The 11,141-nt window shown below is 40.8% G+C and overlaps 1 protein-coding gene across 1 annotated transcript; it reads right to left on the bottom strand.

The window, feature by feature from the left end:
* Positions 1–201: 201 nt before the first annotated feature.
* LOC103800085 (cytochrome P450 2J6-like) lies at positions 202–10,234 on the bottom strand. Its single transcript, XM_009072451.1, has 9 exons — positions 10,064–10,234; positions 8,591–8,753; positions 7,341–7,490; positions 6,175–6,335; positions 4,054–4,230; positions 2,416–2,557; positions 2,054–2,241; positions 1,479–1,620; positions 202–380 (listed from the first exon to the last, which is right to left on the bottom strand). The coding sequence occupies exons 1-9, from the start codon at positions 10,232–10,234 to the stop codon at positions 202–204; spliced, it is 1,473 nt and encodes a 490-aa protein (XP_009070699.1).
* Positions 10,235–11,141: the final 907 nt, after the last annotated feature.

An 11,141-nucleotide genomic window follows, 5' to 3' on the forward strand; every position in this document is an offset into this window, starting at 1 on the left:
GATCCTTGTGAGAATATCTGTGACTTTCACAAGGACCAGACCAAAAGTACTGGTAGTCTGGATCTTGGCTTACATCCACTTTCTGAATAGCTCTGGGATAGACTGATAGTGGCATCCTGGCTAGTAGGAGGTTTATACATTTGGTAGGAAATTCATGGAGGTCAAGATGTGCATCTCATGCTGGTCTGTGACTGCTGCAGCCTAGCGTGGAATGGCACAAACCCTGTATGGGTGAGGCTGCAGTGTACCCCCAAAAATGGGCTCTGTGTTGATCTTGGTCACTCCCTCAGGGAGTTGGAAGGTGAATGCCCTCAGCAGGTTGGCGAAGAAAATGAAGAGCTCAGTCCTGGCTAGGTGTTCCCCCAAACACACACGGTGCCCTGCGGAGGGAAGAGGGAAAGGACAGTGAACATCTAGGAAATTTTCAGCCCGTAATCACTTAGTTCATTCTTGTTGTAAGATAATTTTTTTCTTGTTGATGCTCAAGGCCAGGATCATGAAAGCCACAGTACTAAAAGTTTCTGAATTCCTTCTGAGAAAGATCCCATCCAGTGTCACGGTTTAGGAAACACCAAATGAAAATTTCGATGGAAGTCCTTGAGGCACCACCATCATTTTTTTCTTGACCTGACAGAAAATTATTTTTCATTTACAGGAGATGTTGAGCTTCAGAGTCATACACAAAGAATCTGCCAGCTGTTTGCACATGCTTTCTTAGTGAGTTAACATCAGTAGATCAAAATTACTTAGCAATGGCATTTGCAGTTGAACAGAGGCTTGGTCACTTTACAGGCAAACCATGAGGCCCCTGGTGTTTGTTTCCAAGAGTTCCTCATTGGCACTAGTGCCGTGAGCAGAACAGGTGAATAATACGTTCATGTTTCCAGATTAGCAGACAAATAAAAGGAAAGAAAAAGCCATTTGCACTAAGAAACCACTCCTTGGGTGGACATCTAAGTTACTAGGCTGTTATACCAACAAACTAAAACCAACAGTAGGTACTTTGCTGCTAAGTGTGATTGCTAACTGTGTGCGCATTTTAATTGTATTTTGTTCTTTTGCAACTGGATTTTCAGTTCTGTAAGCAAGAACTTAATCCTTTGTTTATCAGGATGCATCTTGCTTTTCTTTCTCCTTGTTTCCTTCAAAGGGATTGCATGTAACTGCAGTACACACAAGACACATTTCTTCTCAGGAAAATAACTACATTTAAAGAATACTACAATACAGACAAAACCTGTGCATGTCTGCAGCATGCAAACAGCCCAGGAGATTCAGGAGTTTGAGTGGGATTCCCACCATAGCGTCCTAAGAACAATTTAGGGTCTGGCAGCACAGAAATCTCTCCCTTGGCAGAAACTGTTCTTCAGTAGCAGCAAACAGCAGAGATAGAAGTGTTATCTGAAGGAATAACAATCTCACACTTTTGTATTCTTCATCTCACTGGTTGGGTCAGTTCAAACTGCCAGTGCATTTACCTGCTGAGAATGGCAAGAAAGCTTCTCGAGGTATAAAATTTCCTTCCTTATCCAGAAAATGGCCAGGATTGAATTGTCGAGGTGTCTCCCATTGCTCAGGGTCATACAGAACAGATGCTATATTTGGTATAACGATGGTGCCCTGCAAAGAAGAAACTCTTGATTCAGTTCCAGCTACTAGACTGTCACCCATCAGTTTCTGTGCCGTGGATAAAATTGTTGCTTGTTGCCATTTGGGCAAGTGCCAAGTTGGGCAGCGATGTCTTAACCAGTGCTTTGGTAAATCAGTTTCTCTCAGTCCATTCTCAGCCAAGCAGAGCTGGTCTCTGCAGTTGTGCTGATGAGTAGGAGCTCAGTGCTACCCTGGCAGGAGCCTTCTTAGCAGCCTGAGCACCTACACGCTAAGTAAAGATTTACTTCATTCCTAGAGCCAGAGACAGTAACCCTTACCCAGGCACCACACTCCTGAGTTGCATGGAAAATAGTTTATAGATAGAAAATGGGTTACCAAACTGAAATGAGAGCTAATTATCTCTCTCTTGAGGAAAGAATAGAAGCTGCAAACATGTCTGTACCTTTTTGACAGGGAATCCTAGCAGTATTGTGTCCCTCACACACAACCTGGGCATGCCAACAAAGACAATGTTGCTGAAGCGCTGAATCTCATGAACCACAGCATTTGTGTAGGGCAGTTTTCTTCGATCCTCATAGCAAATTAACTGAGAGGGACCCAGAACAGCATCCAGCTCCTTCTGCACTTTCTCTGTGGAGAAATATTTGTCACTTCAGATGAGAAAAATGCATATAGTATTTTAACTGATCTCTTACAAGAACAGGAAAGTGTATTATTTCGACAAGGTATATTAAGTGTGTAACCTGCAACTCATCATTAACATCTGTAGTACCCACAGCATTTCACAACAAGAATTCCTCTCACCTTGGATGTCTGGATTCACTACCATATAGAGCAGTCCCCAATACAATGTTGTGCTTGAGGTCTCTGATCCACCCAGGAAAAGATCATTTATGACGTATACCAAATTGTCTTCATCGTACTTGGGCTTGACCCCCTCTTTAGACTGTAGATGACAATAAAAAGTTGAAGTTTAAGCATAAAAGTTAGGTTAGCCTGTATGCCCTCTGTGTGAGAGCCCTTATTTCTACAGCTGGCATGTGCACAAAATGTAGTCAAAATTGCAGTTTGTGAGGAGTGTTAAGAGTTTAGTAGTTTCCCAAATAGATATAGTAGGTCTGCATTGTTGTCTTTCATGAGGTGGAATATTCTTTCATTAAAAAAAGGCAATTCTATGCCTGATGACAATCACAAAAACTTTAAAGTGCACTGCAAGCTTTGCAAGTGGCCTACAACACATCACTCTTCAGGCCTTGGCCTCCAGTGTGCTATCAAATGGTGCTAGCAAGTGCCAATGGAAAACCCGTCTGAATAAAAAGATCTCAACACAACATCTTGAGAGCAATTTCTTTTCTCAGTTCAGGTTAAATGTAAACTGGTGGGAGAGAGGTAGCCAAATATTTTCTTCTGAGTAATAAGGGAGTAAGATAAAAATACAATTAGAGAAAATACATTAGGCAAAAAAAATAAAATAGGCTGCAATAAAATACCTTACACCAGAGAAAGTTGCACCTTTGTCTCTAAAATGCTGATTTTAATAAATCTTGTCATACTCATTCAGATATAAAGTGTAAGATGATGTATCAGCTCCTACAGAACCCATATATCAATACTGTGAGGATGTGGCAGCCTGACTAGCTGTAAGCTTATCACCAGAGGTAGAAGCTACATACACTTCATCTACCCTAGGAGAAGAGATGTTACTTTTCCCTTCCAAAAGTGTCCCAAAATGACAAATTTTGAAGCAAACTCTGGTGCTTTTAGCAGAGCCTCTCTTGAGGCTTCCTGCCATGAGTCACTTCCTACTATGGAAAATAATAGCCTGGGCAGGGAAGAAGATTAATGCTTATTATGGCATTGTTTGTGAAATAGTTTCCTAGGCCCTCCAATCTGAACACAGGTGCCAAGGCCCAAACTGTGGGGAAATGAAAGGTAACATAGGGATAACGATTCCCTGCCAAGGGAGGAACTATACAGTTATGTGGCACAAGGACAACCAGTGTTAGTACATACACTGAATCCCAAAGAAGCAAGTCCACTATTCCAGGGCAACTACCTATTGCATGTGCACTTAATCCCCTTGTAGACATGAGGTGCCTTGCTGTAGAAGGTGAGGTGGTCTACCAAAGTTACGTAACCTACAGGAATAAGCGATCTCACATTTACTACAGGATTGCAGTAAACACATGGATATTTATGGAAAGCAGGTGATAGCTCATGAGTTCACCCCCAACGTACTTTGTGGTAATTCATTTGTGCAACCAAAATATAAAACTGGATGCCTTTCTGAGAGACATGAGTTAGTAAGCCCCAAGATACTGTAGTCACATTAAGAAGCTTACGAAATGTAAGAAACTGATAGAAGGGGTCACACTGGGTGATTTAATGGTCTGTTTGGCCTTATACCCCATAAATGTGTGATCAGACAGAATGAACACTTACTTTCTCCATCTCAGCCAGGTAAAAGTCAATGAAATCCTGTGGTTCAGCTGGTGTCCCTCTCTCTACATGCCTTCTGATCTCCTTCCTTGCAAAAGAACTCAGGACATCATAGCAAGCCAATGCCTTTTTGTGAGGCCCAGGGAGATGGCACATCAGCCAAGGGAGGATTTCATACATCTGCAGAAGTGACATACAAGAGGCAGTGTGAATTCTGTCACTAACAGCTGCTTTTAGAAACACTAAAGGGCTGAACTGTCCTGTCTGGAAATGTTGATACTGGAATGAACAAATCAGCATTGCTTTGAGCAGATTTTTGTCATCATGTGGGAGAGCTTTACTAGCAATTTGACACAATTTCAGGGGTCAAGGCTGTTCTGACAATGCTCTGCTCACACCCCTAAGTTTACTTGACTAATGCAGATCACTAGATGACTTCACCCCTGCACAGTTGAAGACCCCAGCTCCCACACGCTCAAAATGTAAGGACATCCTTTCTGGATACTGTGTAGCTACTAAGATTAACAGGTCTGCAGCCTCAAGTAACTGCTGGAATGTTTGGAGCTCACAAAAGGAAAGTATGGACTGACTATCACTGTAAGATAAGAGCTAATTTAATTTTCCTAGTCAGAATCCTTGTGACTTTTACAGGATCAATAATTATTCTGATGGTTATATATATTACATCCTCAGCCTACTGAGTGTATTTATACACACATTTGCCAGCTCAAAGTATTGTCCTCTAGCTTGGATACTTCTCCTTTTGCAGCATCTGCCATTCCACTCTGCTGAGCAAAGAGCAGTTCTCTCTCCTCTGTTCTTTCAGACTTAATAAGCAAACTCCCTCTAATTTTAAGTGACAGCTTGTAGGTCATCCCATTAACAATTCTCCATAGTTGTTTCCCTTTAGAATCACCACAGAAGTGATTGTCCAAGACCCTAGAACATGTCTCAGAGATTATTACACATCAGAACCTACTTTATCATTTCACTGGATCTAAAGAGAAAATAATGCTGGAAATACCCTAAGATTCTCTTTGCCTTTTTCATCCTGTCATTGGCTAGTTTACACCAGTCCCTTTCCTCTTAACCTTTGCACTGAAATGTTCTAAGCTTGTAGTTGATAACCACCTCATTAATTCCTAAAATGTTTCATGATTTAATTTTGTACTACTTCTACAATTTGTTCCATTCTCTTAAGTCCAATCCACAGTGCTTACAAGCTCTTGCAGCAGGATATCCTGAGCCTCCTCTGTATGCTAAAGTCTCCTGGCTTTACTCATCCACAACTTTAATCTATTTTTGTATTTTTAAGTATGGGAAAGTTGTATAGGGTGTATAGTATCTATCTGATAGATTTGTTGCATCAGCATTTTAGTTTGCCTTTTCCTATAAAACTCAAATATCAAAGATTTGCTGTGCTGTCCACATTCCCCATTACACACAACTTTTGCCTCTTGAAGGGTCTAAACCATGATGCCTAATTAATTGAGAAAAATTCAAGTGCACTACAAGGCACTTCAAGTGCAAAGTTAGCCTTTATGGTATGTTCTGGGAAGTACCTACAAAAAAAATCTCTGAGAGAACTTGAATGGTAAGACTGTCCAAGGATGTATGTATTGTTTTTGCAATGTGTGAATTGTGAGCTATAATGGAGTAAGGGAAAGATTTATAATGAATATTTTATTGTTTGTGAGGGAGAAAAAAAAGGAAATGTTCAGCATACAATTTGCAGAGTAGTAAAATGCAGAACACTGAATTCAATGATACCCATTTTTGGAGGGGAGAAGTAAATAGAGGTGGGAGAAGCAGCACTGTATAGTTCAAATTTATTACAAACTCTGGTCTCAAATTAAATTTAAAACTTTCTGTTAATAGACTCAGAAATGCCAAAGGACTTATTGCAGGAGCCAACAGAGAGATTTCCCCTAAACTTGAAAAGAAACAAGAGAGTTCTTAAAAATGGCCTCACAACAAAGAAGGCAGTAGTAAGATCCCCAAGGGCATTTCTTAGCTCCCAGCTTGTGTTTGCCTGTTGCTCTGAACATAGTGAAGTCCAATTTTTGTATCTGCTCTTTCATTTTATACCTATTTCAGAAAAAAACCCACATATGATTGTCTCACCTGATGAACAAAGCCGCCTGCAAATCTGAATAAATACTCCGTGGCACGGATCAGTTCATGGAAGGTTTTGTCCTCGTCAGAGAAGTGATATCCAAAAACCAGAGCACAAATTACATTTGAAATAGAATGGAAAAGAGGGAAAGAAGGATCCACAGGTTTTCCTGCAAACACAGTAACTGGTATTCACTCTCAGTGTTTTCTTCAGGTGTTCCTTATACAGATAGGATGAGATGTTATTACAGATTACATGAAATGTTCTCTTTATCCAGCTGGGGCACGAACAGGAGCAGAGATGTGGCACTAATGCAAATTCATTAAAATAAAACAGTCTTAGAGCACACTGTTAAACTGTTTCCTCATAGCTCTAAAACAATCTCACAGCCCTTCCTGTGACATAACATTATATAACCAAGATCTCTTCGAAGATATCATATCAAACCTGCTGTCCTCAGTCGTGTGGGGAAAGGCAAGTCAGAATGTTAGAAGGAGGAAACATCACTGGAGATGAACTAAGGAAAGTCAGTGACAGATGTTCAAAAATGTAAAAAAGTACTTAAGAGGAAAGACTGAAGGAACTTGGGAAGGTTTAAGAAGAAGAATAGATGACAGGAACTCAAAGTATACATAATGAAACTATTACAGTCTTAGCTGTGAGCAGTAGATCATCCTATCTGTCTGATGATTTTTTTTAAAGTTATGAGACAGACATCCATAAAAAGTTATTTGGATAGAAATGATCCTGGCTTTGACTTTAGGATTAACCTGATTCTCTTGTCAGTAGTGACTTAGCCAGCCAGCCAGTAAAATATCTATCGCACCCAGTGTCATCGAAATTTAGGGAAATTTGTAAGCTCTGCAATAATCTGCAGTAAACTGTGGTAGGCAGTATGGCTTGGCTGTGCATCGTGTCATCATACAGTCATATCACAGACAAATGATCAACCCATGAGGTGAAACTTCACAAGTTCCCAACATTGTTAGGTGTATAAACAGCTGTATAGAAAAGAAATTCCATCTTGTGATTCTGCATTCTAGTTGTTTGGATATACCATATACCACTATGGATCTACCCTTACCCTGGAAGGGGTACGTAAGTTTGGATACTGAAGACATGGATCCATATCCAGACTGAAAAGTGTCTGATTTCTTAGCAGATAGATAGGTACCTTTTAGGTTCACAAAAAACTCCACCAGGTGAGAGGCCTCCTCTTGCACTCGATACTCCAGGCCTTTTTTTCCCATTCCCAAACTGCGTAGAGTCATTATTCCAAAGCGTCTCTGCTGCTTCCAGGAGCGACCACTTGCCAGTATAATACCTGAGGGTATTCCTGGTGTATTAATATTTGCCATAGACATGAACAATTCATTTAAATATTTTTAATAAAATAGATGGAATAAATCAGGGAATACACTGTGAAATTATTGGCAACCAGAAATCATAGCCAAATGTACCCAAACTATAACGAGACCATATGTTCTTAATATTGGTTGTAGTTCATCATCAAAAAGAGCAGTCTCAGAATTTTCTGACTGCTCCATTTCTTGATATCTTAAAAAAACCCAGAAGACCTTAAGATGCCTTTTTAGGAGGTCTGTTTTAGCCATAGTCAAGTGATCGTGCTCAAGACAGGAATAACTGGATGAATTTCCACAGAGTGGGGTACAGGGCAGGGTATGTTTATAGAGATATAGATCCATTATTGTGATGCTTGTAGGTTGAGGTGATGAAGGTGAAGGACAGGTGACATTTGGGCTCTGTTTCTCCTCTGGAAGAGAGAACACTAATTGCTAAGTTGCACTAGGGGTCACCTGAAGAGCCTTGAACTGCTGCAGTGATGGTGAGGCTTTACCTAGCTTTAGCCAATCTGTGTCTGCTTTAGTGTAGCAAATGCAGGGGAGGGAAAAGAACAGACTGCAGACTGCTGGGATACACTAAGAAGTGTGTTTTCAAAGGGTATTCACAAAATGTTTAGGAGTGTCTGCATGTACAGCAATGCGAATTCTGAAGGAGGGTTTTATAGACCTCTTGCTCATGCTGGAAAATGTTTAGCAACCATAATGTATACAGTTACCAAACAAGTATTGCATTCATGTGATGTACAGCAAACTCATGTGCAGCACATTAGACAAGTCTGTGGTGAGGGCAAGATTGCTGAGTTCTGGTCTGGATCACATACACACATCTTGAATGCAGCAAAGAGGTCACCTGTAAACAACCTGGAGTGTTTCCCAGGCTTGGGAAAGCTCAGTACAAGAGGCATCATGGTAAACAGTAAATTATTCTCAAGAGCTAATGGACGATCTGGACAGTATCTGATGGAAGATCATTCTGAACAGGCAGGGCAGAGTCAAACAAGGCAGAGTAGTTTGCCAAGTCAACATTCCTGTGCACTATTTATGGCAGGAAAAATCTCACCTTTTCCTTTGGCCATTGCTCTGAAGAAAGGTGACACCATCCGTCCAGAAACATCTTCAGGGCGTGTGGTCATGCCATCCTTCACTGCTTGAAATCCATTCAGTATGATCACTGGGGTCCACCCAAACCACAAAGTATATATGTTACCATGAGTTTTTGCCAGCTGTAAGTGGAAAAGGTGCCAGAAGAACAGATGAAGCTCCATACATCTCCAACAGACACTGCACCTGCTATTCACCAGCCCAATGGACAGCTTAGTGCTGAAAACCTCATCCCCATAGAATATAATTACAGGTAGAAGCAGAAAGAGACTGTTGTTTTGCTGAGAACAAGGCTTTCAGCTGCCAGTTTTATTTACCTGGGGGGAAGTAATTTTCTTTTCAAAGCACAGCCTGCAGCAACACTGCAGCAAAAGAAAGAAAACTTTGTGCTTTATGTTGCATCACATCCAACCCCAACATCTGTACCTCATTAATTGAACAGCCACACTCTGCACTGCTCCGGGGCTCTGTGCCTCCAGCTAGCCCTGCCTTTGCAAAAGCAAAAACCATTAAACCTGCACCACCTATGTGCTCCAGGAGAGGAGGTGGAGCCTGAAACTAATCAGCAGCCATGAAATGCCAGCGACCTGCAGCCAAGTCCAGGGTTTCCTCATAGCACTGAGGAGAGCACTCACCATTGGACACAGCAGAGGTATCCAAGCAGGGATGGGTGTGTGACAGAAGAAATCCAATTATTCATGGAAGAAGCTTTTTACAATATGTGACTCTGCTCCAGCACACCCAGGATGATACAGAACAGGTGGTAGACAGTGTCTGAGGTGCCGCCAGAATGACATCAAATTGACACTTGTCATTTGCTTCTCCTCATAATACGTTAGATTCCAACTTTCCTCTCCCTGTTAGAGCATCACTGACTGTCTGAGTCTGCTCTGCACTCAATGATCCGTGTGTGCTGTCTCAGGCATACACCTGAATTAGGTCATCTGCAAACTATTAGAGGAATTGCTGCAGTGGTCTCTAAGAACAAGTGGCAAACAGTTTTAAGCAGATGTAGGAAGATGGGGAGTGTATGCCCTTCCTGTACTACAAGTATACACACACATGCACCATATTACCCACTGTGTGATCCAAACAGGCAATGCCAGTCAGGATTTTAAGAAATGTCACATAGGGACTTATCAGCACTGCAGAAGCATCTTTTACATCATTGGTATTTTCCAGCTTTCATAACAAGTCAGATGCCCTGTCCTCAGGTTTACTTGGCTGTTGACTTGACATTAAATTTCTCATGAAGATGACATATTCCACATAAGAAAGTGGCCAGAATGTAGGAATCAGGCTGACCTTTACATGTCCACACCTTGTCTGTAACTATTAAGACTGAAAAACTTCACTTCGCTTAAAAACATACCAGGCTTTTTTTAAAGCTGTGACAAAAAATAACCAATTAAGAGCATCTTAAAAGAAATACCTCCATCAGAAGATCCCGATGAAACTGAAAGTTCAAGTGCACCAAGTTTCCAAGCAATGGGAGAGGAGTTGGTCCAGGAGGGAATTGCTTGCAAGCTTTTCGCAGTTTGAAAAACTCAACAATTAGCAAAAAAATGATCAGCACTAAAAAAGCTTGAGTTATTGTCAGCATTTCTGAGCTGATTTATGAGCTTGCCTTCATCAAAAAGAAGGTAGTGGAGCTTGGAAAAAGTGATCTTCCTTCTAGTTCCACCAGTTCTGTCTGCAGACTGAGTTCTATAAAGTCTTGATTCCTTTCCCTCCCTCTGTCCCTCCCTCTTTATCACTGCCTGCCCTTTTCCTGCACCCCATATATTTCCCATTCTGAGATGGATCATTCTGGTCCCTGACCAAAGGCACACCTACCTGCTTATAGCAACCCTCTGTATGGAAACATGGGATTGCTTGTACTCAAGGTGTTTGTCCTGAAGCTGGTGTTAGGGAACTGCTGATATCTATTGGGAAATCTGGATTGGAATGACACCAGATGAGAGCCCTTGTTGACCACTTGATAGGAGATGAGTGAAACTCAATTTCATCTGCCTTGGGAGCTTGAAAAACATACATAGTGGCTCATCTAAGAATCACTGAATTCACTTTATGGGTGTTACATATAGGTTTGATTGTATAGATACATAGAATATAGTTAACATATACACTTGCAATAACATATACTTACAACAGGTTAGATTATGTACATAGTATACAGTTACAATAGGTTAGATTTTCCAGGTGCTTTAGTCACAAACATAATTTAAATGTGCTTGTAAATTCAGATTTGCCTGCCAGGACACACAGTTCACAAGGCAAAAACAAGAGTGGTGGCAGACTAAGGATGCAATTAAAAGACAAAATTGTTACATGTGATTTCTGAAAAATTGACCTTGAGTATTCAGTCAAACTTTTCTTCCAGTAAACAGAAAAAACGATTTTTACCAAGTAAGCACTAATGACATGGAGATAGTGCCTAAACACTCATATTGCAATTAAATAATTTTTAAAATCAGAATGTTAAAATTTTTATATTAAAATTAATTAAA

This window comes from Acanthisitta chloris, unplaced genomic scaffold (genome assembly GCF_000695815.1).
Source record: "Acanthisitta chloris isolate BGI_N310 unplaced genomic scaffold, ASM69581v1 scaffold15880, whole genome shotgun sequence".
In the NCBI taxonomy this organism is placed as follows: domain Eukaryota; kingdom Metazoa; phylum Chordata; class Aves; order Passeriformes; family Acanthisittidae; genus Acanthisitta; species Acanthisitta chloris.

Excerpts from the sequence above, each read along its gene's own strand:
- LOC103800085 (XM_009072451.1), bottom strand. The coding sequence starts at position 10,234 with ATGCTGACAATAACTCAAGCTTTTTTAGTGCTGATCATTTTTTTGCTA. Across the intron at positions 7,491-8,590 it reads AGCAATGGCCAAAGGAAAAG|GTATTATACTGGCAAGTGGT; the intron begins GTGAGATTTTTC and ends GAATACCCTCAG. Across the intron at positions 2,558-4,053 it reads ACCTGGCTGAGATGGAGAAA|TCTAAAGAGGGGGTCAAGCC; the intron begins GTAAGTGTTCAT and ends TGTCATCTACAG.